We start from the raw sequence: 27,701 nt of genomic DNA, 5'->3' as shown, positions 1-27,701 counted from the left end.
TTATATATGTTAGTTTGAGACAAGTAAGTTGCATAAACAAAGTGTTTTTTTTAATCATCGAAACATTTCTGAATGTGTTTCTGTGCGTGCAGTGGCATCACCTGTTGCTGGGCAGACTTCCGACTTTGTCAACAAGATCTTGGACAACACAGGACGCGGGGATCCCACCGGCGGACTGGTCGGCCTGCGGGTCCCCACCTCCAAAATCTAGACAAACCGCAGTCCACTGAGAGGAGTGGACTCAATATTACCACCGTGCTGTCCCATTGTAACTATGCTCCCCTCTGCATGCCCCTCCAACCCAGAGTACATACACATTGTTAGTCACACAAACACACATACCACTCCCTGTGTGTATGTATGTGTGCTTGTTTTAGCCATGCACCTGTATGGCGTACACCCAAGCTTTCTGTCTCTGCACACTGTGCGCAGGGACAGTGCGTCACTGTCTCCCAACCCATCGTGACCGTCTGTTGGGAAAAGCGCCTCTAAAAGCAAGGGATGGTTAGGTGTATAGCTAGTAGCACGTTCTAAATCCACCGGTGATTATCAGATGTGTTTAACATAGCATTGTGTAGACTCGGATTTGTCAAAGGTTTGCTTCCTGGGTTGAGACAAAGACAGACACCGGAGTGTAACCAGTGGATTACTGTCACACAATTTAGATTGAGGTTGTAATGACAGAGGAGGAATCGTTACACGTCAGACGCCATCATAGGTTGAAAATGTTCCAGTTATCATGTCCTAGACGAGGTTCACCTTACATGGCAAAATTAGCTCCAGGATGTTAAATTGACCCACTCATAAAGTACTTTGATTAAAATTGCTTTGGTTGCCAAGACAGCTGCAGAGAAAAAAAAAAGCAGCGTGCTCCGAGGCGTTTTCGGGGTGGCAGGAAATATTTTGTATTGAAGGCCTAAATATGTTCATGCCATCCCCTGTTTGCCAATCAGCTCTGCTGTTGTTAAAATATAGGAGTTAACCTTTAGCAAATTAAAGCTTGAAACAAAAAAGAAGTCAAAGCGACAGCCATCCTGCTGGCTCGAAGTTTTCGGCAGGCAGGAGGAAGCTTTATGGCTATTTTTGACGACGTTAACTTAAACAACAGGAGGTAGTTGACCACGTGGAGAGGAAGTGCATGTAGTTTGGTGCTTTTTGACCTTGTGCTGGTTATAACTGGACTGGGTGAAACGGGCATTTTGCCAGTGTGGGAGCAGACTGTGAGGAAGATGATGATGGCGGTGATGAAGACGACATAAACAGTGATCCATCTCCTCTAGGAAACTGTACATAAAAGTGTCTCCCAGTGAAAAACGGCACCGGCTCCCCTTTTTGTACAGTAGAGATGACCAGGCTAACAGTTTGGTGTGTTCATACTAGTGTTTGATCAGAGTTCTATTCATTGTGCCTTGTGTATGTATGTGTGTGTTTCTGTAAGTCTGAGTGAGTGTGTGTGAGAGGGGCTGAATGAGAAGAGGTGATTGGTCAGAACTCCCTGAGGTCCAGCCAAGGAGAGGACTACTTTACACTGAGGGAGATTGTTAGTGAATGTGAGGAGGGAGACGCCTGTGGGGGTTTGTTGTGTATTTCAGTTGTCTAAAGATATTCTGAATGTACATAAGAGAAATGGAAGCTCTCGTTGCGTGATGCCACAGAGTCTGTGTATATAGGAGGGCTCTGCAATAGATTACTTTTGGTTTTTGGTACTCTGTCTTTAGGGATCGGGGAGGGTGAACAGATATTTTCGTTTAGAGTTACAAAAAAATATTTGCACACTATATTTTGATTGTTTTTTGTACCAAAGACACATGCAACGAAATGGCGACCAGCCAGTTAAAGTAAGGTTTTGCACAGCTTACCTGACGCCGTATTGAATGTAAGAAATGTGGGAGGGTCAGGGAACTTCATTGAACTGTGAAATTAGCTTGGGTCCAATTCTGTACAGAAAAGGAACATTCATTTTTTTTTTTTAATCTAAGAATTAACCCCATCTATGGGCTTCTCCAGTAGATTTGTTGCTTAGCAAGCACTTCATTCCTGAACTGATTCCTCCCTCCACATGCTAATTGTGTTAATGGCGCTATCTAGGACAAAAACCAAGAGCGCTAGTAGATAAGCTATGTTACATTTTTGCTTGTTTGTCAAAATGTCACCAACAATAACCAAAATGTTTTGTTCGTGTGTCACTTGTTTGATTTCTGTAGAAGAGGTCTAGTTCATCCACAAAATATTAACTGAATTGTGTTTTAAAGTACTGTATATAGAACCATTAATGATATATCTATCAATGGTGAAATGCCACTTTTCATGACAATTGATTCATTTTTAAGCATGACACATTTCTAAAGCCTATCCTTGCATCGAGAGAGTTAGAGGAAAAAAAACACAAAAACCAAAAAAAAAAAAAAAAAAAAGGTTCTTGTTATATTTTTGTACTTTAACTGCCTGCTAGCTTTCCTGTTGGCTTGGAAGTATTTGTTGGTCAGATCTCCAAGTAGAGAGAAGGAGATGTGGAGGAAAAGAGCAGCCAGTCACTCTGAGAGTCTGATATATAAACTGACACTTGACCCCTCTGGTCTCCTTTGCTGAGTGAAATGATGGAGAATCAGGACTGGATTTATTTAAAACACAATGCAGCGAAGCCACGGTCTAGTTTGAATGGTCTATAAAGAGAATGAGGACATGCTGTCTTTAGCGAGGACAGGGACGTGTGTCCAGGAAAGCAAAAAACTCAGAGGACAACAGCGGGGAGATGCGAGGACAGATAAGGATCCAGCTGCAGTGTTGTCACAGATGCTGTATGAAAGCCAAAGCCATCATATTTTCGTCCCAGACTGATCTGGTTTCAGCACTGTGCGTTCTCATTCAGATTTTCACACGTATTCCCTCTTTTAACCATGAAGTCGGTTGAATTTTGCGTTCCCTGGGACTGACACTGCTGCCTCTGAGGTCGCACTGCTGGGTTTCATCTCAGCCCTCAGCTTACATCCTGAGCAGTCACAGCCGCAGACACACAGAGTTACACTGTCCAGGCCACAGATTGGCAGCGTGTCCAACCTTTAAAAAGAAAATGCATGATGCCTGTATGCTTTCTTCCCTTCCGCCTCCACAGAGGCAACGCTGCCATTCCCAGGAATTTTAAAGTTCAAGCGAAATTCACTCGGTTAGCAGGCAAATAGAAACAAAAGTGTTTGGCGAGGCTGAGTTCGGAAAGTACTCCTTCACAGGATGAACCCTGATGTCTGATGATGGTGATGCAGAGCTGTGGTCTTTCTGTGTCGTGTGATTGAGTAACAGCTAGTGCTACATATATATATATATATATTTTTACTGTTTTCTGTTCTGTCTAAAAAGGGAGAAATGGTGCTTTTTTCTGAAACTAGAATAATGAGTATCCATGATTCTTATTTGACTTCTTAGTCTAGTTGTAGCCTAATGACTTGCTCTCCCCTACCGTCCATAGCTATTTTCTTAGTAGTGATTCATTTTTGTAAATAGACTATAAGTTAATATGTATCTTCTAAATGTTAGATATATGTATAGAATACTCTATCTTATATGTTTGAAAACAAAAGCACTTTGTCCAAAAAAGGAAAAAAAACAAAAAACAAAAAGAAAAGCATTTTTTTCTTCCATTTGCTGCTAAAAGGCCTGGTGTGAATGCTGCAAGTGTACTTGACGACTACTTGCTAGGATAGGTCTATTACCTGACTTGGCTAGGTCTATAAACTAGCAAGGACTAGGTGTATGGCCTGGCGAGGGTTAGATCTACATGTTTCTGGAGCCATGTAATGATATGAGGTGTTGCTTGAAAGCGTATCATTCCTTGGCTTTGGGAAGCCCAGTGTCTTGACAGGATATGTCTATTTCCTGGTCAGGGGATAGTGTGTTCGTGGTCTTAAAATAAAAAAGAGGGTTTGATTCCAGGGCCCCTACATTGATCCTGATGCTGACCCCCTTGGCGTCTTGATTCATTTGCCTTCAGTAGAGGTTTCCTATGGAAAAACTGATTCTGCTTTGGCTTCCTCTTCAGGGTGATGTACAGTGTAGACACATTTCTCCAGAGAGCTATATTGTTATCATTTGTAAACTGATTTCTACTTGTGACTTAATGAGGAGGGGTGTAGCCTGGGGCGGCCGGGAAGAGCCCATTTGAAAGATGTTGTTCCGGGCCGCCTTGGGGGAAGTTACTATATCACTGTACTGTATGGCAAGCCAATTACAAATGGAGACTCAATCCGGACACTTATTGCCTTCTTAAATAACGTCACTTGCATACAAACAAAAATAATAAATGGCAGACATGTCAGTTGCTATTGGGTGTACTCAAGGTTTATGACATTGTTCTGCCAATATATGGTCAACAACAACAACAACAACAACAACAATAACAAAACCGTTCAGCCTGATTGGCTCAAAACAACCTTGATTGAAGTAGCAGACGTGGTGAAATATGTCTGAAAAATGGCTTCAAAAATTCGAACCACTTGTGCTCAGTTTTATCTTTTGGGACAGTGTTTGAAGCATTTTTTCAGGTACAATATTGGCCTGGTCTGGTTGGGGGTCGACAGTGGTTAAAGTGCCGCTGGTTGACGGACAGTAGAGAGGCTCAGCGGTGAGGCTGACAAGAGAAGCGCGCGTGTTTTGTTGTCGATCAGGAGGCTGGTTCAAGAAAGAGTCCTCACAGGTTTTTACATTTAACATGATAGGCGCAAGCTGTGCAACTTTACATTCAAACCAGGAGACTCTGTGGCATTTTAACAGTCAAGGAGTGAGTGAAAATCCACGCCAGTAAAACTATTCCTTATTCTTTTTATTTCTGATGACATAAATCCTATACAGTCAACTATTAAGCTAATAGAGTGTGTAACTTTGTGCTACTCTTGTCCAATAAAAGCTAAGTGGATCCATAAAGCTCTTCTTCAGCAAATCAGGGTAATATCGTTCTTCTATCTGACATATGTGATGACATATAAAATCAAAAGAAAATATATTTATGTATTCCAATTATTGTCGCCATTCTTTACTCTGTACAAAATATTTTGTGTGTGTGCGTGTGTGTGTGTGTGTGTGTGTTGAATTATCAATGTCAATCAATATAGTGCAATGCTCTCTACACAAACTGAAAAAAGGCCAACAGACATGTCACAAGAATTCACAAACTTTCTCCGTGTTCTCCAGATCGGTTTTCAAGCGTACACAACCTTCAACATTCTGTTCATGAAAGGATCGGACTCTGATTTCCAGCCGGGATCCAACCGGGGTTTGTCACATGGTGCTGACTATTGTTCATTCTCCCAGAAATAATCCAAGAGTCTAAAATGGCATCTGTATTCAGACGCACTCACAGATAACACTGTCCATGTGATTATTGTTCTCAGTAACTGTCATCCGACCAAACGTCCCTGTTGGTCCAATCAGAGGAAGTTTCACATTGATTCTTGCTCTAAACAACAGAATGGTCTTTTCTGCATTGTTGATCTGTGTGATCATTATTGTTGAGCATACGTTGTTTCTTTTGTAAAAGTCAGACTCCTGGATTTGATACCACTGCCAACAGTCAAAGAGGATCTTTATTCCATTTGAGAAGTACAAAATATTGCCCATTATACATATTCTGGTGTATCATTCATTGATTTATTTATCAGGTGGGATTTGTTACAATGTTATTAGTAAAATGCAGCATATATGTTGGTATACAAGGGGAAATATTTGGTAACGTCCTATTTTATTGTTGTTTCTATAATTTTCGAATAATTTGTAATTTGATAATGGGGAAAATCGAGACGTGTCTAACGTGTCTGATGCACTTTCTGTTAATTAATTACACCTTAGTTAATTTATTAAAACAAAGCATGTCATGTCAAAAATATTAGAGTTGTCTACTGGCAAACATTCATTATTGACAACTTTATTCTCATATATGTTTATTTTTTTTTTACTTGTGGTTAAAGTTGCACGAATCAATATTTCTGTATAAAAAACAGGATAGCTTTACCTGTAAATGAAATGTGTTGCTCGGACCACTCTGAACCCACAGACAGTTAAACACACTGCAGTTCCCCTCAGCTCCGCTGAGCGTTTTAGCATCTTTCAGCTCATTGTTTTGATTTTACGACCCACATTTTTGGTTCGGTCTCTCAACAACAGGCAGCTGTTTTCCATGAGAAAACTCTAAAAAAAACCCACCATACACTACCTGCCCAGCACCAAGCGGCAGACCGATAGTTAGCAACAAGCAGCTAAAGAGACAGATATTTTCCCTAGGTATTGGTGGAGACCAAAAATTGAGCTAAAAGAAGAGTGAATATTAGACTCTATGCTAATGCTAAAGTTTGCTAACATGTTCACCCACACAGCTTCATCAGTGAAAATAGTCAGTGTCAGTGTTGTGCACACAGCTTGTTGTTGCTGGGAAGATTCCTATTTTCCCCATTATTTGTACCTACAGTAGCTGTTTCCAAGAAACCTTTAAACCTTTAGAGACCTTTAAGATAAGCGTTACCGAAAACTCTTGTCTCAATGAATTGGGTTTGTAAAAATAAAATGACATCACCTCCGGCTGGCTGTGATGTCAGGTCTTGGAGTCTGGCTTTGAGCTTCTGTCGAGGCATTTCAAATGTTTCCTGTCTTGTTGAACCCGTGTGGGCTGCCCTCGTTGCTTGTAAAAACACCTCATCCTCAGAGGCTGTATGCTTACTATACTCACATTCTTCCCTGTGTAAATTTGATGCATACAGAAATGTACTCTGTGACAAAAATGTGGGAATGATGTTTCTGCATGCCGAATCCCTGCATCGCACTGAGAGAATCAAGTGGCGTCTGGAGTTGTTCGCAGATTGGGAAATAATTTGGCCAATCGTCAGAAAGTGTCTCCATCGTCACAAAGTTCACTCGCTGCACTCTCAGTTGAATGATTTCATACTTGCTGCTATTGAATGAGCACAAAGAGATTTTCGACTTTTTGTTTTGAGTGTCCATGACACAAATACAGTATATTATTACCACACACACCCTTTTTTTTCTCCACACCCTTTTTTCCTACGACAGTCAAAAAAACCAACAGTGTTACTCACCTTGCACTTGGTTTTTACATATACAAGGAAAAAAAACAATACTTTGAATATGATGCCTGCTGAACCAGGTGCCTTAATCAAATATATGAGAACACAAATCTGCACCTTCTGTCAGTCTGGAGGGGGTTTCCCTACAGAAACAAGGGGCTGGGTTTCCCAAAACCTAAAACTTGAAGTACGAAAATGAAACGAAAACCTCATTTTAACCCCAAATCAATACTTTTTGTATAATGATCAGCCTTTAACAGCCGCGAAGCGCTGTTTGTCATGTGTGGATAGAAAATTCCCTTTTAAAGCATCACTGAAGAAGAGCATAGATGACAAATTGATGTTGTTTTGGGAAACCTGGTTCTGTTTTTATCTCTTTCTCTGCCCACTACGCCACGTTATTGTGTTTTCTGTATTGGCTGCTGCTGCTATCACCGCTGGTGTGTCCGTGTAGAGAAGAGCAAACTTCCACTGTGTCTGAGGCAGAGGGAGGCTTGGGCCTGCTTTTTACCTTGTCAATTACAATGTATTCTTCTTCTTCTTCTTCTGTGGTTTTGACATGGAGCACCGTGTTGCTGCCTCTTGACCTTTTTGAGAAAGAAAAACAAAACAAAACAAAAAAGCATAAACCAGAACTTTCCGTTTCTTAACTTTGCTATTATGAAGTGCCAGACCCTCCTTGAAGCCAGTGTTGGCACTGAGTCGCAGGTTGCGAATGAAGCGACAAACTGAGCATGGAGGTAAACTGTGGTGCTAATCTGTCTGTGGCTGGGTGCTAACATGGCTGCGTTAAAAAGCTGTATTAGCCATATTATTCCTTCTGTTGACGACTCTGGTCAGTCTCGTGTTTCTGACTGCTGCACTGCTGTATGCTGACATAGCGAGGTATAACTCTGCTGCTGCTTTGCTGATGAATGTAGACTAGTCTTCCTCAGCAGGATCATACAGACAGATGTGAGTGTCTGGTGGAGCTTTTCCTGTCGTTCTACTTCCTGTTAGACTTTGTTTGGAACACAGAGGGAGTCTCCTGTCATCAGAATCCAGAAAGATCATGAATGTTTATCTTTATATGGGCGCTGTCCTGCTTATATGTTTAAACCTTCTTTTTTTTTTTTAATTCATATTATGGTTTGATATTTATGCTTTTGACTCTGTGTTGTGTGTTGCACATTTGATGTTCTTTTCCTAAATTATATTTGATTACTTTTTCCCCTGATCCCAGTGTTCATACCATTTCTTTGATATTTATTTGTTTCATCCTATAAATTAAAATGTAAGGAGGCAATTAGAATTTATAGCTTTTCCACTGAAGCAGGCTTTATCAGGAGTCAGAGGCTTCACAGACACGAATCAAAGTCACAGTGAAACCAGACGTGGAAAAAAGTGATGTGACAATAAGTACATGATAGTTACAAAATACATGTATTTTTACGTAAAAAGTTGTTAGATTTTTTCGTATCTGTCATATTACCTCATTATGTGCGATAATGAGATTCTTGTACAATCGGGCCACTGCACTCTGGAGATGCAATTGGTTATAAAGACAATCAGTAATTCATGTTTACTTAATCAATAAAGTAAATTATCTAAATAAATAATAGATACATTAATTTACATAAATACCTAAAACAAATTGACAGCAAAATCCACTATTCAACTAAAACTGAATGCATTTTAGTTTTAAGACAGACATAAAAAGATTATGCCTTTTGATTTGCTAATTGTTTCCCAATTAACTCAGCTTGCAAAAGATTCTATCATCTTTAACATAACCCGTGCTAATGTGCAATGATTCATCAAAGACTGCATATTGGCTCTCACTTGATGTTTCACTCTCATATCTGTCCAGTAAATATGAAGCTACAGCCGGTTAGCTTAGCTTAGCACAAACACTGGAAACAGGGGGAAACAGCTAGCCTGGCTCTGTCCAGAGGTAAAAACATCCACCTACCAGCACCTTTAAAGCTGACTGGTTAACACGTTAGAGCTTGCTTGTTTAGTTGGTACAAAAAGCAAGATGTACAAACATCGAATCCTACAGGATTATGTGACGGGCAATTTCTTGGCGCGGGGCATTGACTTCCTCCAGTCCCGCTGTGAGGCTGCCTGGCAACCAGTGGAGACTCCAGCTGCTGGCTGTGATGCACACAGAGAGAAGGGTTTAGTTATTTCCGTTAGTGTGGATGGCGATATTAACAACGTAAAAAGGTTTGCATGGACACGTTGTTTTCTCACTGAAACAGAGGTTCCTATAATTAGGTTAATTAGGAGATTAATAGGCTACAAATAACGAAATTTGTCCATAAACAAAAATGTTTTTCTCAAAGAAAACATGTCGTATATCATCAGAATGATTTGAAAGATGGTAAGAATTCTGCACACAGTTTCTCCAGTCTTCTGTCTGTGCTTGCCTCCTGTCCTTCGGTATTCTGTCACTTTATACTTTCTCTGCATTATGTTCTGGCCTAATGCTAGTCAAAAGAAACAAGATGCTGCTGGTTCATTGTGACCTTGAGTAATCGTTGTCTGTGAAGCCCGCGAAGCCCTCTGTCGCTGGAGGTTTGACTCGGTCGGGTCGAGTCAGCAAAGAGAAGCTCACCTCTGACACAGCTCCTCTTTTGTTACGACTCTGGACTGAGGATCAGGTGCTCCACAGCCTTGGAGCTCAGGTTAGGAGTCTCTAACTTTGGCGGTGGGTGGGGGGATTTGAAAACCTGATCAGTTTTTTCGGGGGAAAACTTCACCACTGCACCAGAGATGTTTTTTTTTTTTTAATTTTATTTCAGAAGGGCTTTGGTTCGCAGTTGTCTCGTCAGGGAGCTCCTGAGATTAGCCAGGGGTCACTAAAGGCTGGTGGGCAGAGACCCCTCACCCTCCCCTGCAGTGAATGACAAGGGGGGAGGTTCATTTCCTCTTCCGCAGACTGATCTTATTAAAGCAAACAACAACCCACCCTAGATAACAAAAACAGAACCCCTCTTTCCACAGCGAAACACATCATCGTCCAACGCTGCAAAGTTTTACATCTCCCTCCAGACTTGCCAAAATGCATGGAGCGAGAGACATGTAACAAAATGAAAATGTTTATCCTAAAGCATCTCTTCTGTTTCTCTCTTCTTCTTTTTTCTTTCTTTCAATTTTGATAATAACGACAGACCATAAGAAGATTTTATAGGAAATCCATACAAGTCCAAACATGTAGAGGATGTGTGAGGTATCGGTCATCCTGAGCTCCACAGCTACATGCCATTGTTATGATGCTTCTGGTCTTGTATGGTAACTTATTTGATTAGATCAACAGCATGGGATCTTTCTGTAGTTAGTCCTGTGTGTGTTCCTCTCCCCAGTCTCAGTAGGAAGGCTGTACTTCATTGCTAAGTGCTCTATAATAGATCTCTTGGGGATTATAATTTCATAAAGAAGCAAAACCTGCAGAAAGTGTATCCTGCTGAAACTAACTTGATCCTCTCTTTAGCAATGACGTCTATATTTGTAGTTCACATACTGTATATGCCTGTTCGAATACAATATCTTGACAGTTGTTATATTTATGTTGTGTAATAAATGTCGTGCTGGGTTTATACTTTTGTTTTATCTAACTTTTTCTTTTTGTTTTACATTGTATTGTTTTTTGTTTTCTTGGAGGCACAGTGGGAGGCTTTATGCACAGGCATGGAAATCTAAAAGTTTTTTTTTGTTTTGTTTTGTTTTTTTGTTTGGTTTGTACTGTAACAACTCATTCTGTTTCAGAGCTTCTGACAGTTTTTGTCTCTGGCTGCTTGACATCCTGCGGACACCTGCCCTGAATCTCTGTTGTGTTATTGTGCCTCTCTTTTTTCTTTCTTATTTTTTAAATCATTCTTGCTCTGTTGTATCAGCCGGGAGTTGGTACCACAGCTCTGCTTGTAACCACAACAATAGTCTGATTATGTTTATTGATTTTAATATCAAAATAATAAAACCATTAGCACCCCATCCTGACTCCTGTATGTTTAATAGGTCTATGTCACTGTGCACATGGATTTTGGATAAATTAAATGTGTGCAAAAGTGTGCATACTGATTTTTGGAGATGTCCATTGTTCATCTATGATACACACTATTGGAGATTTATCCATTTTAACACAAAAATGGCTTCCAGATTTTATTGAACTCTGCAAGTTGAGCTTGTTCTCTTGTGCCATCCCAGTGCCTCCTCTAAGCAGCGTTTATGGCACAGTGGCTTAGTCTTTGCCCATCTGAGAAGAATCAGCTGCAGAGAAAAGATTGTAGAAACAGCCCCAGTAGGTTAGCTGTGATCCTCAAAGAACAGGTCTGCTGGAATTATATATTTTGTAAAGTCAACTGTCATTTGAGAGGGCCAGAGGCTGAAGCCACTGACGAAGTACCTTACGCTGCAGTATCACTGGTGGTTGGACTCTTAATACATGCATGGTTTCAAACTTTTTTACACATTTTGAAGTATGACAGAGGTTTCTAACATACAACTAGATACAACTAGAATTATTTACTACTTAAATAGTCACTTTGCGGTTTACTTCATGTCTGTCCAGACACACGTATGTTCTGAAGACTTTGAATGAATTTAATAAATGTTTAAGTGTCTGTTTTGGCAAAATGGAAGTTATCACTATCTGTATTGGCGTATAATTCCAGTGATTAATATCCAGTGAGAAACATGCTGCCTTCACTTCGATTAAGTAGTAGTAGAGTATTGTTTTTCATCAGTGTTTACAACACATTGTAACTCTGGCATAAAGGTGCTTTATTAACACAGCTTGCTTACTTACTTTCAGATAACTGATAGAGAGCTTTTGCCACAGGGTGCAAAAACAATGAAGCTCAGTACCAGCAAAACCAATGAGCTTGTGGTCAGCTTCAGTGCTTCAATTATGGACGTTGCTGCAGACAAGCTGGAGGTTAAAATATGATAAAAGCAGGGTCTGGATGCAGTCTGCGTACTGAGAATTCAATCATTCATTCCACCCCAATGACAACAAGATAGAATGTCACAGCAAATACGCCTGCGTCAATGTGGATGTTAGTACCCATTTTCCAACTGATAAAACTCTGCATATTCACCCTCCAAGAAAGTAATGTAAACTAATTCTATGAATTAGGAACATCAAAAGCATAGTCTATATTTAGCCTAAATCTTTCCAACACTTCGTTTGCAGGGTAAAGTCAATGTGAGGGCTGACATTTGTTAACCCATTTCCACTTTTCCTTTTCTTCCTTCTTCCCGTTGTACCTTGATGTTTTTTAAAAGTTTATTTATTCTGACACTCTGAAGGGGAAACTGTCACAAATGTTGCTTCGCCTTCAGCAGACCGCGCTGTCTTTTGGGCCTCTAGCGTTGCCATACAAAAACAAAGATGGCGTCTTCGGCGGATGTCCACGTCCGAATTTGTGGACAAGAAATTATAAAATATGACCTAGAAATTAAGGCTCTTGTTCAGGTAAGAATTGAAAACACGTTGTTTGGCGATTGGTTTATTTATTTTTTGCTCATACTGGTGCCAGTTTCGTTCTGAAGAGGTTTCCGTGGGCTCACAACAGGTTGCCCGAAGTGAAGCTAACGTTAGCTAACACATCAACACTTAAAATATATAGAACGAAAAGAGAAAATTATTGTGACTATTGTAAATGTTAATTCCTTCAGTCTCTGCTAGCTGTTTATTCGCTAGTCTGTGTCAGGTGGTGAAAACTAAACATCCTAACTAAACATGGACAGACAACATTACCTCTAATCTCTAACGTTGCCGCGAGATTAGGATCATTTCCAACTGTTAACAGCTGATCTGTCTGATCGAATGATGAGGAGCGATATAAGTGAATATTAGTTGAAAAACTGGTGTTAAAACCTGATGTACATAACATTTTGACCAAACGCACACATTATTTTAGCAGTGACATTCTTCCTCTTTTGAACATTTTGAAATATATATATATATATATATTTGGACTAATCAATAATATCAATCAATAATAATTGATTAGTCCATTGCCAGACAATCAGCAACAATTTTATTGAAAAATTTATTGTTCTTTAAGCAAAAATGGTCTAGTTCCATCCGAAAAGGTACTTTTGCTGTTTTTAAAGTCTTATTTTATTTTAAACTGAATATTTTTGTATTTTGGTCAAAACAAAGAATTTGAAAATGTTGGGGTTTGAAAATTGTAATGAGAATTTCTTACTACTTTCTGGCATTTTATAGACCAATTTATTAATCAAGAAGTTAGATAAATCCATTAAGAAAATAATCACTAGCTTTAATATTTATCAAAACATCATTATTTGAACAAATTTACATTACTTATTTTATATAAGTAGATGAGTGTGTGTATTATATGTATATTATTATTCAATGAAAGTAATTTAAGTAAAATCAATAATTCAGACTGTGGTTTATTAATTTTACCATGAAAAATGCCAAAAATGTTTGAATTATATTGAGATTGTGATTATAAGACATAACTTTGGTGTGTGGTCACTGTTTCCCTTTATTTATTTTGTATGTTTTATAAACAAAGTTAGTAACAAATACATTCAAAAGATTGGCAAGTGAATAATCATCAATCCTTCTCTTCAGTTGCTCTTTGCATGTGGACATGTATCTTCCAAAAAAAATTCATTTTGTAGTGTTGTGCTTTAGATTTTGATCATCCTTTATAGAATCATGAATACATAACATTTAATTGTGTGTGTGTGTTTTACCTCCAGGACATCATGGCTTGCCCTGGACCTCAGTCAGCGCTCTTGGAGCTCAACTCGCAGGTCAAAGAGAAGTTCAGCAAGCTCAGACACAGAATACAGGTCAGGCCTCACATCGCATACATTGCACCTGACAGATTTCTTGCTGAAAATCTGAAGAGTTTTATTTCATGTGGTGTGTTGTTGTTGTCAGGATCTGGAGCAGATGGCCAGAGAGCAGGACAGTGAAACGGACAAACTGGCCATCCTGGCAGAGACGGAGAGCCAGCGGAGGCAGATGCTGAGGTGTGTGGACAAAAACTTCTGTTTGTCAGCAATCATCTTTGATCACTGACATTATCAGTTCAAATTCAGTCCAGCGTGTTTAAGCTAGTGAATCTGCTTCATTTCAACCCCTCTTTGCCTTTACCTTCAGAATTTCTTTTTCATCCTGAAAAAGAAAGTGTGCAGTACGTCTGTGTCTGGAGCTAGAAGACCTTGAGAGGCAGATAAATGCAAACAGTGAATCAGGATTGATGAGGTTTATTTTTTCTGTGGATTCCAGTAACCAGACAGCGTGGAGGAAAGCTAACCTGGCTTGTAAACTAGCCATAGACAGTGTGGAGAAGGACGAGCTGCTGCGTGGAGGAGAAAACCAGAGCACCAGACAGAGGTTAGTACAGTCCTGCTGAGGCTCCACTGTGGGGCTGAAATGATGCGTCAGTCCTGTCAGTTGAATATGGCAGTAGTTTTGCTTTTGTTCAGCCTAAACCCCCAGTTAGACAGGACTTCCTTCTGTAGAGGGATTTCAATATTACCTGTACTAGTCAGTTATTTTAATGTTGTCCATAAAGTTTATTTCTTCCATCCCGTACTGATTACAGCCCTAATTACATACAGTTTGTGGCAAACTCGAGTCCAGCCTGGAGAGACTCTGTGCATTCTAAGTGTATCTTTGATTTTTTATATGTACATAGAACTCAGTTTACTGTCACTTATCACACTCTGATAACTGAAGTAGCAGGAAATGATTTTGCTGCCTGATTTGTCACTTGTTAAGATTGGTCAGCTAAAACAATGAAGAAAAACATGAAAATAATTTAAGAGAACAAGACATAGCTAGAGCTCATTAGATGTGCTATCGTAACGCCTTTGGTCTACCTTTGCATTGCCGAACTTTATGTGTATTTATGTGTGGTGAATGACCTGAATGAGACACTGTTGTAGTCTCTTTCTCATGCTAAAAGCAGCTTAGAAAATATTCAGAAGCAGACATTTATGTAGTTAGTTGCTGCTTTGCTCTGCTGGTAGAGACTTGATGCTTTCAACGGGAGATACACGGATTGTTGTGGACTCCAAACTTCCACGTGTACACACAATATGATACTAAATGACACAACATTAGTCACTCAGCACACGAGTACGCTGTTTGGCTAAACTGGCAAACGGCAACCATGCATCACCTGGTCTGCTCTGTGTGTGTGTTTGTCTCAGGAAGGCGACCAAAGAAAGCCTTGTGGAAACCAGCAGCAACATCACGGAGAGTCTGATGTCTATCAGCAGGATGATGGCTGAACAGGTGAAGCAGAGTGAGGACACCATCGGCACGCTGGGTAAAGAAACCCCAAAAAACCCACTTTGTCCATGTGTTTGTGTACTTTTGTCCTAGTTATAATTTAGGCACAAAGGTAAATCCAGTGTTTCCATGTGAAAATATTTTCTCGTTTCTGTGTCCCATCAACAACCATATTCTTCCCTTTTAAACCTTTAATGCTTCTCCTCCTCCTCACCACAGCCACCTCCTCCAGGACGGTGCAGGAAACCAACGAGGAGTTTAAAAACATGACGGGAACCATTCACCTGGGGAGGAAACTGATCCTCAAATACAACCGGCGGGAGCTGACGGACAAGCTGCTCATCTTCCTGGCTCTGGCCCTCTTCCTCGCCACCGTCCTCTACATCCTCAAGAAGCGTCTCTTCCCGTTCATTTAGCAGGCCGGCTGCCAGTTCAACGCTGTTGCTTAAAGGGGCGCGCACCCAGGATTCAGGAAAAATGCTTTCCAGTTATCTTTCTCAGCATCAAGTCAGCACACGGAGGCGGTGTCAGGTGAAAACGTAATGTTTAGCACCCGGGTTTTTAGTTTGAACAATATGCAATATGTGGGTTTAGACTGTATTAGAAAAGCACTTTGAAGCATACTTAGGCCTTAATACTTCATCTGGCATTCAGAACTAACCAGGTTCAAGGTAGTTGGTATGTAATAACCCTCCTTTTGTTTACATTTTGTCAAATTGTGTGTGTGTGTTCAACATAAATTGTGTATGTCTGCTCAGCATGGCTATTCCAAAGATGCTGTTACTGATGCATTTACCTTGTGCCTTTCTTCTTCCAATTGGACATCCAGACCACTGAGCCAGAAGTCTCATTACTTACTTGCCATGTTCAGTCAGACTGTGAATGTTGAGCAGAAAGTCCTTTTTTTAATGAAGTTGAAAACTTGCAATATATTGAGGGATTATGTTGTGCAGCATTTCACAGATGCTCCAGTAGATGGCAGGATACCCAACATTTATCACCCAGAAAAGATACACTGTGAATTTGTATGAACTGTTTTAGGGGACAGAACTGACTTAATTAACACTTCTCTCTGTGACGTCATTGTAGTTTATTTAATTTCAATCAAACTTGCTTACAAATGTATTTTTAGATTGATTTAAATAAAAACATACAAAACATAGCTTGAGGCCTGGGGTCTGTATGAAATGTGAAGTAGAACATTAAAAATACACATTTATAACACATCATAACCAAAGAGTGCTTCCCTTCCTGCAGACTGCACCCCGACTGTCTACAAGATAACGTTTGATAGTGTGTCAAGTACGGTGCATAATATAACAATCCTCATAAATACAAAAACAGACTTAAATAGGTAGAATACCGACTTTGAGCCATCAGCTGCACTTGAGCTACAGACAAACTCCCTGTAGTGTTAATTTGTGTGTGTCTATGCCCTTAGCTGAAGGATACACACACTCACTGTGTACTGTGCTTCCTGTGATGTTGAAGTGAGGTAGATAATTGGTTTTCATCTGTGTACAAAGTCAAATGTAAAGAAAAATATTAATATAGCACAAATATCCAATAGATTGAATAACTTATGTTGCATTGCTTTCACCAGCAATACTACACTGAATACTCTGATAAAACTACAACTACTACCACTACTTTTACTCATTCTACTACTCAACGTAATAAGTGCATGATCTTTATGTATTTGTGTATCCCATCTGCACCTCTGCTTGACTCGGCTGTGTGTTTATGAAGCAGTAACGTTGGACTTTTCAGACACAGGGAGACCAGATTCAGTCACGTTGTCCATCTTACTGCGCATGCTGTTCTCTGGTTCGGCCACTCTGGTTGGCTGCTGCTGGGGCCCTTGGGCGGTGATTGGCCGGGGCGGGGTGGGTGGTGGGACAGTGGTGTGCTGCGGAGCGTCCGATTGGCTGGGAGAGCAGGTGCCGCCGAAGCTGCTGCACAGTGACCCCCATTGTTGCTCGCACTGCCCGCGCAGCCGGCGGCTGACCCACAACCTGACCTCCTCGCCACACTGCAACAGGAAGTTCATCAGCTCCACGTACGGTCTGGTGGGACATGCACACACAAGAAAAAAATTACCTGCTGCTTTGTTCTCGTGTTTGTCTGACTTTTAGCACAGACGTATTCAGAATCTTAAACTGAGACTGACGAATACTGAGCAGTATACACAGGAAGTTTCAGGATTGTGGGATTCTCAAGATTCTCATGCATCAGTTGCTTTAAAGTCATCATCATTAGGTGGCCCGACTTAGGCCAAGAAAAACAGTCCTTTTTCATAGCAGACAAAAATCACAGGTGGTACTAGTATCATTAACAATGGCTCTTTTCTATTCAAGTGTCCAAGTAGGCCGTGACTGTGACTACATTTACATGCACATTAATGGTTGAATGAAAGAAAGAGGGAGACCGTGTTTGTTAAAGTATGCACTGCTGCGTACTCCACTTATCGGCCATTGTGTGATGACAGCTTAACAGATAATAGATAATATATAAATGAATGGAGATACATTTTTAAAAAGCTAAATTAACATAAGATGATAGCTGATGTGTTCCTCAATTGCACTTCGGCCAATGCGTACCGCTTTGTTTTCTCCCCAAGCGGTCTGTTTACCTGCATGCAACCAGAGCCTTGCTCAAATGTGATTGGTCAATACTACTCGGACTACAACCAGAGACCAGAATGCTTCCAATGCCAAACTCTTGTCTCGCCTTGCCTACAGATTCTGTATGCATGTGCAGATTTCTGTTTATATAGATTAATATTTGTCTCTCTCACCCCGGGGGAAACATCAGATGGAACTGGACCAGGTTGCCCATGGTGTCCATGTGGTCCTGCAGGGCCAGGCAGAGCTGGTGTTTGGAGTAGCAGTCTCTCTGGAGTGAGAACACCATCTCTTTTACCGCAGAGCACCGACGGCTTACACAGCTGAAGCGTTGCCGCAGTCCCAGCGCCATGCACCGCAATGCATCCTTCACAAAGGACTTGCCCTGGAAGGTGGAGGTGGAGGAGGAAGACAGCAACAGAAGGAATCAGTGGGGTATTTCTGATGACAATGTCAAATCTGGCAGAGGAACTCCACAACAAGCTCATAGACACGTATCTGTAATGATACTGCTTTATCTTGTTATGGCTACTGTGTTAGCAGTCACTTATTAACTTACACACCCAGCACACATAGCAAAATTAGCATGTCCAATCATAGCTTAGCTCTGTAAATATGCAAGCAGTCAAGCTGTGGATTTCTCCACATGCCATAGAGGTGTGCATGGATCTGTAGTAAGAGCTATACTTGGCATTTAAAGACAACTCTTTAATCTCTTTTAGTCCCTAATGAGTTTGGTGAAAGTGAAATTTTGCAATCTTAAAAAAAAACAAGCAAAAAGAAAAAAAAAAAGCTAAAAGAGTGAATAATGTGTGAATACAGTAACAGTCTTGTTACGTTAAGCAGTGTAGCAGCAATCCAAACTGGATTAAAATAGTGACCATGCATGTGTCATATGTCATATGTATCTTTTTACAGTGTGGAAGTAAAGCAGGATTTTCTTACAGTGAGTCACCATGACCATGAACAAACTTAAAGTCCAGCTGAAATTAAAGTGCTTTTTTTTTGTCTGCTACAGGACGTCACTTGTCATGTGTTCCACTCTGACAGACAATCAGAAACCAAAAGGGAGACACTTTTTATTTCATGAAGGCACCCACACTGCATTCATTCGATGAAATACTGTTAATTCTCCGTCTGCGTGGATGGAGACCTTTTGTTTCAATACAGCCAAATCTTGCATATTGCAGTGACATCAGCATTCAATCATCAGCAGAGTCATGCTGAGCCAGACAGCAGCTACACAGCACAAGAGCCACAGACTCTGAAGAACAACTACGTTAGCTTTCCCACTAAAGTCTAACTCATCTAACTTACAAACACGATCACACGTCTGGTCCTGCACTTTAGCTTGATGAATGAGTGACCAAACAAACATTCACCAGGGAAAAGTGCACTGCTAACAGTTTGCAGGCTAGACAGCTAATTAGCTGTTCAGCTGCAGCACATGAAACAGCATGTAAACATACCTGCAAATGTTACTTAAGTCTGGTGGGATGCAGGTGTGGCTCTTTCTGTTCAACACCACTAACAACACGCTGTCTGCCCACGACATGTAGGCTACAGCAGTTTGTTTACTTTGTCTCTCGTTCGCTACAGTGTTTCTGCCAGCTGCTGTCAATCAAACAGACACCAACAGCCCCTCCAACCAGCAGAGACCAGAAGGAACATTTCTGATAACTCACTATAGACCCCTTTCTCCCTTTTAATAATTCAAAACTTTTCACAATACATTTAGAAACACTATTATTTTTGACTTTAAAAAAAAGGATGGCTAAATGTCATTTCACTTGCACTTTAAAATCTCCAATAAGGTTACTGTCGTGTGGAAAATTAGAGAAGAAAAATCCCCTCTTCACTTCACATGGAGTTCAACTTTGAAATTTGATACAAATTTAGCTGCGGCAGGCGGAGGTCATGTGTGATTTATCCTAACTGATTCTTTTGGCCACTTGGGGGCAGCGGAAACAAGTTGCGAACACAACACTAACTGACTGACTGATCACCTTTAAAGCTGATATGACAAACTTGTTCTCAAAAAGTCGCTTATTTACACATCCAGCAGCCGCGTGACCGCATTAACATTCATTTCCAGTCATGCTTTTGGCCACCTGGAGCGCAGGTCCAATATTGTCTTTTAGCTCTGTTTTTGGTCTCTACCAACTCCTGAGGGAAATATCTGTGGGATCTTATGGCTACCTGCTGTGGCAGAAAAGAGCAATGAGCAGAAACTCACTACAAGCGATATCTTTCACATTGTCACAACCTTATGTTATTGTAAAAAATAGTGATTATAGCTACATCAAAGCATTAGTAATGTTACTCTGGTGACGTCTAGTCTAACAAGGATGAAAATTTAACAGACACCTCCCACCCAAACACAGAGAAATACTTCTCAAGGCCATCACACTCGCATTTCAATGTCCTATTATACTGCATCACATTGCTACTGCATGGGACTGTGCTATATATCCAGTAAACAGTCACCCACTCAGACACTGAACATCATCTACTGTGTCTGTTCATACTGGAGACACATTAGACTTGCATCACTCATGCACTTCTATTCTAGTAAAGTAGACAAGCTGTTCCCTCTCTCATTTCAGTTCCCCTCTCAGTCTGTTCTGTAGCCAGTGATGCCATGCATAACTATACACTGCTCCTTATACAACAAGCATTCCTCACAAATGACTGTAATGATTGAAGGGATTAAATGCAGCAAAAACATGTATCCAAGTGTCTCATCTAAGCCTGCCCTTGGCTGCAGTGGGACATGGTTTCACACAGTGTCAGTTAGTGCAGAAGTGGCCAAATGGCAAACAAATGACTCTCAAAAAGTGCTTTTTATTAAGTGAGGTCAGACTGTCTCTTGCTGCTCCCTACCTGTGAGTTGTAACGCCCGGCGTTGTGCAGCAGAGTGAGACAGATGTGGTGCAGCCCTTGGATTTCACAGGAGTTGTTGTTGAAACACTGAAACGTCCCACAGCCGACATCCCCTGAACTCACCAGGCAACTCTGAATCTCAGCTGCAAGGGAGAAAGTTCACGATTAACTTCCATGCACACACAGATACCACAGAAGTGTGTCTCTGCTACTTTGCCGTATTATGCTGTACCTTAAAGAGGAAAATATAAACATTACAATGACATCACGCCATAACTCCACCAGAACTTTACATAGCAAATAGTCGTTTGCTGCTTTGTTTATGGTCAAAATCTCCTATATAGAACCTTTAAGTATTCCTATCACACAAACTATCCTGTAGTAGGCAGCAGGAGAGGATGACAGGTTTAAGCATCATCCAGAGGAGACAGCAAGCTGAACCTCAACATCAGTGATGGATAGCCACACTCTCCCTTTCCAGAAAGAAACATCAGTCGATAAAGCGCAGATGACTTTGTGTTGGAATTCAGTCGTCAGTTGTAAACGTTGTTGTTATTGCTGTTACAGACCTGCAGCTTCTGTCCCTCATGGCTGCGGTTGGTGTCGTGCAGCCTGCAGGTCAGCCCTGGGCCGGAGGGGCCGTCACGCACCGCCCTGCTGGTACGGAGGGAATGTGCTTGGACGGGATCGAGCCGCCGGAGCTGCGCATTGAATTACAGCCACCAACAGAGCAGCAGAGCAAGAGAGACGCGCTACACCGCCCTGCACGGCACGGGCCTATTATACAGTTTAAACTGATACCGGCCGCACAGAATGCAGACTATTTTAACGATGCAATAAAAGCGCAACATATAGAGATAAAAATAATACCCTGAGGCGCTATCAACTAACTTTCACTCACCTCACTTCTTGAGCACAAATTAAAGGAGCAGGCTGCTCATTTGCTGCCAATAATCAATACATATGTTAAATATCTATATGATGAGGACTTTACAGTTGCTGAACGGGCATAATTCAGGTGTTCTCCGGTGGGATCCGGCCGGAGCATCATATAACAGCACAGACCACACACACAAATCGTGCCTATCGGTGTTCAAACTGAACAGAAAGGAAGCACGGAGATGTACTGCATGTTCTCCTTGCAGAGTAAAGACACAATCCAGCGCCTGTCCAAAAACAAGCCATAAACACGTCTGGAGTAAATGCAAAAAGCGCATATATAAACACAAAGCTCTCCAGTGTCAACGCGCATTCAGTCACGTCATGACAAATCGTCCAGCAACTTTGTACATGCTTTGAATTAGATATTATCTTAAAATTAAAGAACAGTTGCTAATCGAGACCACCCATGTGCGACCACATGAGGCTCGCGCAGTGTGCGTAAAAGTGTGAATATCTACATGCAGTGCGCGGTGCAGGCCGACAGAGAGTACAGACAGTTAAAGCAGCAACACACCTGCTGTCAGAGCTCACCTGTGCTCTGCAGAGAGAGGCGTCGCTTGGCCTGGTTCACTTGTTTCTCCTGGACATCATGCGGATCCATGGTCAGCACCTGTTGACAGGCCATGAGCAGGAAAAACACAGCGGACAGCTTCGCCGACATGCTTCAGATTAATCGAAGCTTTGAACGGGGATTGTTTAATTTTTTTTTTTTTATGTCTGACTTGTTTGTTTTCTAAAGTTGGAGCAGCTGGAGCGAGTCTTTGCAGAGGAGTTGCCACTATTCTGCATGAGCGCGGCATGAAGGCTGACATCTATAAAGCTGCGCGTTCACGGCGGCCTCAGTTGGTGTCCCCACCAATCACAGCGCAGCCCCGTGAACGCGCACCACACCGGAGCCAAAAGTTTATCATTGATGAGAGAACGAGAGGACCAACAGTGGTGGAGTGTGAGTTTGTTTGGGGTTTTTTTGTTTGTTTTTTTTTCATTAAGTGACAGGTAGAATGAGAGAGGATTGGCAAAGTCCACATTCAGGAGGTGGAAATACACTTATAAGGTCTTCCTGTTCCTCTGGAGTCTGCGGGGGTACGTGAAGGTCAACCACTCAAGACATCCACACTCAATTAACCCACCAGCCAGCCGTGTGTGTGTGTGTATGTGTATGTGTTTGAGTGTTAACAGCTGCTTTCTTGGCAGTGAGACGTGCAGCGAGGAACGTATCAGCGGCACCCCAGACTGAAAGAGAGAACAGTCTATATGTGAAGAGGGTCACGTTTTACGGATTGTTGCAGTACTTCGTTTCTGTAAACTGACATTTTTCACATCATGTTTGTCTGACATGCTTGTAGAAACAAGCCTATAGTGTAAAATATGTGGTGGTGCTCTAATAAGGTACCGTTCATAAAAGGGGTTATAGCCTAAGTTGTGACTAATGGCTTTGTTGATGGTTAATAGATCAGTTGCTAATGCTTTACACCAGTGGCGGGCTCAGGCTGTCTGAGGGTCAGGGGCAGAAAAAACAAGAAGCACACCAGCTGCATGGTGGGAGCCCAGCATGCAGAAAGTGTGACTATATAACCGTTTCAAATCACGCAGAGGCCAACTCACGTAGTGCAGCATGTATTTCATTATCCGCTGGAGGGGCACCCTAGAGGCCACCAGTTTCCTTGCACATTGCTGCCACTGTCTTGGGGTGGAAGCAGAAATCTAACAGATAAAAGCATAACTATGATGGCTCCAGTTGATAGTACTACAGGTCAGCGAGAAAATGTTTTTTGTTGTCGTTTGTTTGCACCAACTCTTTAAATTGCAGCAAATAGGAAACAAGAAAAAACATGTGACTACTTTTGAGGACTCTGAGATCAACAATGAGGTAAGGTCACCAAGGTGAGTTCAGCTTTGTTTTTCTTTACGATGCATTCAAATCTTGCAGCCTAGTTGTTGTGATTGTATGTTTTTCCTCGCAACGGCCGTGACCTCTGACCCTTGACATTCACAAAGGGACGGGTCACGTGACACCACTGCATCAGCATCTCGGCGCAGGTCAAACAAATACCTCTTGCCTCTCACTCCTTGTTCTCCTGCCTCCTCTGGTTCATCTACCCTGCATCTAGGAAGGCCTTCAGTGAATGTATTTGAGACAAGTGTGTGTGTGTGTTGCAGAGGGAGGTCAAGGTAGAGAGACAGGGTGTGTACATGTGTGTGTCCATGCAGGGGCCCAGTTGGGGAAGACATACTCTCACAGGGGCTAATGTTTGGACTTTTGTCGGAGGACTTTTTTTTCTCCCCCTGACCTTTCCTGCTCGTTCTGTCTCATCCTGCTTCAAAACAACATCCCGCAGCTTCTCACGCACAACCCCTGATGACCACCCACACAATGACCCTTCACCCCGACACCGAACACACACGACCAAAACGACACAGACACCACTGTGCAAACAGTGCACACGCAGGACCCTCTTGTACTCTGTCTCTCACATGATCATGTTGTAAACAACATGTCTGTGTGTGTAGAGATCAAATTCACAAGTATCTGCTTTGGGTTTATAAACGCTCATCAGCTGGCCTTGTGTTCATTTTACTGCAGCATGCAGAACTTAGTTCACCTTAAAGACCACTTCTCCCACTTGTGGGTCAGTCACACAAACCACAACGCAGATAGTTGAGTTTTTATGTGCTGAGGTTTTGACAGTGTGGTTCTGGCACTATTTCTTCAGAACAGTTCAAGGTCTACAGATTATCCAGGGTTAACCGGGATTTTCTGGAGGGGGGTACAGCAGAAACTAACCACTGATGTAGACACATAGCACAAACACACACAGATGAACAAAGAGCAACAGATTTACAGACACACACTCGGACACACATAACGTGTGGATCAGTCTCTTGCCAAAAACAAGTAGTTAAATCAATAAAGTTACGCAAGTTGTGATGACACACACACACACACACACACACAGAAGCGCTTAAAACTGACGGAGTGATGTTTAAGCCTGGAGACTGGCGAGGTTTCCATACAAACTGCAGAGTTTTGCCTTTGATATTGAAAGGAAATTATAAAGAAACTGGCCACTGCAGGGACAGGGACGCCACTTATGCCATTTATCTATGACTTTTTAGAGATAAACATTACACAAAAATTGTTTTTAAGGCTTTTCTTTTGTTGTTTGCATCATTAGGCACATGCTGAAGGATTGGTGGATTTTGGTATATTTGACAGCAGGCTACAGGATGAAGGGAGATGCAGATAGGAACTGTTACAAGCAGCGGTCACAGCAAAACTGTTTCAGGTGTTGGAATCAGGGTTTGCCTCAAAAATATAAGCCTAGAAATTATTTTTGGTGGATTCTGCCTGAATACAACTTAGAACAATTACCCCACCTGGTGGTACTGTTTTATGACAGTGTGCTCTGCTGTTTTCATTGCAGGGAACAGAAAAAGTTACCACTATCAGTCAGCTGAAAGATTTGACACATAAACTACAAATGGGTACAGTAAGAAAAACAAGACAAAGAGGAACATGATGTCAACTGTGTTTAGTAAAGCAGACAGGACGCACAATCAATACTACACACTAAATACATGCACCAAAAAGGAAACCTGACATGGTGAGATGAAAAATCAAAGTATCAAGTTACTGGACAAAATACATTGAAATGCAGGTTTTCAGTAATTCAATCTAAGACTTCCAAAGAACTTGCAGACACCTTATTTATGCATCTAGTGATTTAGAGGATAATGGCAGCATCTTCTTCCTCTAATCCTCCTAACAAGAAATCAACCAGCGCATTAACTTCACTCGTCATTCTGAGTCAGTGCAGACAGACAGTTTGGAAATTCAACACATTGTTGCCAACATGTTATACAAGTTGTTATAAGTGGAAAAATGTCTATTAAAAAACTGTCTTCAGTGAAAAATCTGGATTAGACTACAGCTTTCCAAAATAAAAATCTGTCTGAAATCACCCATAAAGAAAAAAAAAAAAGAAAAAAAAGAAAAATATCATCCCGGTTTGTGCCTTGTTCTTCTAACAGGCAGAGCCATGCAGCAGTGCAGTGTCAGTGCACCACTCAGCATTGTCCAACTTCTCCAGCAGTAGCCTCCTGCAGCACCCACTCGCAATGAAACAACATCTCATGCTGAACATTTTGAATGCAGAAACACTCTAGATTCCTGACATCAGTCCAAGTTATCAGGAAATAGCCTTCTCCTCTTTTTTGTCCTCCTCTTGTCTGATGCTGCACCTTTCAAAAGGCTAACACAGCCACACAACATTATGTGTAGACCAGCAAATATCAGCACGTGTACCTGCAGCAAGAGAGGAAAATACCAATTTCTAAACTGTGTTTTGAAATAATTTGACCTTAAACTGTATTTCAGTTTTTAAACAAACCTCAGGGGGTTTTGGGACCAGAGGCAGATGGGACCTCCTGTGGTTCTGTCTGTTCTGAGGGTGCAGAGTTACAACTCAATGCATTTTCCTCCCTCCTGTCCCCTGACAGGAAATCATGGATGGCAGTTTCTATGTGCGGTCGGAAGGTGTGGTTCATCTTGGGGTCAACAACCTGAGTGATGATTCTGTCCACACCGGACTCTAGCATACCTGATCTAAAAAAAAAAACAAACAAACAAAAACAAGAGTAAGGAGCAGGAAAAGAACTAAAATATCTGTATTGTTAGTACAGTACTTTTATTTGTTGACAATTATTAAGTGCTTTTGCTTAAAACTGCTCATGATGAATCTGTAATGAAGATCTTTTCAAGTTTTATCAACAATTAGGGTATGATCACCATTAAAGGGGATCTTCGGGTTTTCTGCTTTTCATCATTGTAACTTGAATATCTTTGTGTTTTGGACTGTTGCTCAGACAAAACAAGACATTTGAGGACCCAACCTTGGGAGATTTTTCACCGTTTTCTGGTATTTCATAAACCAAATGATTAATAGCCAAATAATTTAATCTTCTTTAATCTGTTTCATGGGAGTTGCCCCCTTCTATTTGATCATCCAAAAAAAAAAAAAACACCCTTAATGGAACAATGTGGCACCCTGACATGATTTCAACTTGATATGTCATAGCAAATATCTGCTATACAGCCATAAAAAATAATATTTCATTTAAATAAAAAATCCTCAACTCATAGAGTATCTGTATATTACATGCTGGTATTCCTTTACAGTGTAAACAGGACATGTAATGAGCCAAAGGTAAAACTCACTGAACAACACTTTGCCTCAGTCCATTCCTCATCTGGTTCTTGTTGATAGACGGGTTCCAGTCCTGTGTGCTCAGCTGGGACGTGACAAAGTTGTCAACTTTCTGTCGCAGGTTCTGATAGGCAGGCTGTCAGCAACGACAGTGACAGCGATGTAAACTCGGCCACAATATACCAAACGCAAAGGCGCATTATGATGCACACGGAAGTTATACTGTAGCAACAACTAAAAGAACACACAACTAAATTTATCCCAATTTGATTAGCAATGGGTTAATAGCTAGCACAAATGGCAATAACAAGCTTGACCCATACTGGCTAACATTAGCTTTGAGTCGGGCTTGCTAAACCTAAACCACAGCAGTAGCCAAGGTAGCGTTAGCTGACTGTTACCTTCGTATCAACGTCGGCCAGACAGTCGCGACGGAACTCGTCAAAAAGCCCCCGGTTCTTCAGATGCTCCACAATCATAGCGATAAGCTGCGGGTCTCCCGGAGGAAGGTTGGCCGGACCGACGTTAACGTTACCGCTACCCTCCGCCATGCCTGACCGCAGTAAATAGTTGTCAGTTTGCCTCTTAGCTTCATTGAAATCTAGCTAGCTGGGTTGTTAGCGCTCGTTTTCCTGCAAGGCTTGCAGTCACTCGTTCTATCTTCAACAAACGGTGGGCGGAGTGATCACTCGCTTTGGTGGCACAGATTCTG

The 27,701-nt window shown here is 41.4% G+C and overlaps 3 protein-coding genes across 3 annotated transcripts in view; 2 read left to right on the top strand and 1 right to left on the bottom strand.

Annotated features, from left to right (window-relative positions):
- crebrf (creb3 regulatory factor) overlaps nt 1–8,280 on the top strand; it is a 37,673-nt gene extending 29,393 nt beyond the window's left edge. The window contains exon 10 of the mRNA XM_041951775.1: nt 93–8,280. Within this exon, the coding sequence (XP_041807709.1) occupies nt 93–211 (119 nt within the window). The 3' untranslated portion in view covers nt 212–8,280. The remainder of the gene's footprint in view (nt 1–92) is intronic.
- A 4,158-nt stretch (nt 8,281–12,438) lies between these two features.
- Nucleotides 12,439–16,552, top strand: bnip1b (BCL2 interacting protein 1b). Its single transcript, XM_041951997.1, has 6 exons — nt 12,439–12,522; nt 13,788–13,880; nt 13,972–14,063; nt 14,323–14,430; nt 15,252–15,370; nt 15,553–16,552. Exons 1-6 carry the CDS (start codon nt 12,439–12,441, stop codon nt 15,747–15,749), a joined length of 693 nt encoding a protein of 230 aa, XP_041807931.1. The 3' UTR covers nt 15,750–16,552.
- LOC121617588 lies at nt 16,416–27,604 on the bottom strand. The gene is made up of 7 exons (XM_041952778.1): nt 27,391–27,604; nt 27,001–27,125; nt 26,178–26,388; nt 22,314–22,392; nt 20,841–20,983; nt 18,131–18,342; nt 16,416–17,399 (listed from the first exon to the last, which is right to left on the bottom strand). Exons 1-7 carry the CDS (start codon nt 27,538–27,540, stop codon nt 17,075–17,077), a joined length of 1,245 nt encoding a protein of 414 aa, XP_041808712.1. The 5' UTR covers nt 27,541–27,604; the 3' UTR covers nt 16,416–17,074.
- Nucleotides 27,605–27,701: the final 97 nt, after the last annotated feature.

Source organism: Chelmon rostratus, chromosome 14 (genome assembly GCF_017976325.1).
Source record: "Chelmon rostratus isolate fCheRos1 chromosome 14, fCheRos1.pri, whole genome shotgun sequence".
NCBI classification, from domain to species: Eukaryota; Metazoa; Chordata; class Actinopteri; order Chaetodontiformes; family Chaetodontidae; genus Chelmon; species Chelmon rostratus.
Note: the sequence above shows the minus strand (reverse complement) of the source record. Positions and strands in the feature narration are given on the sequence as shown.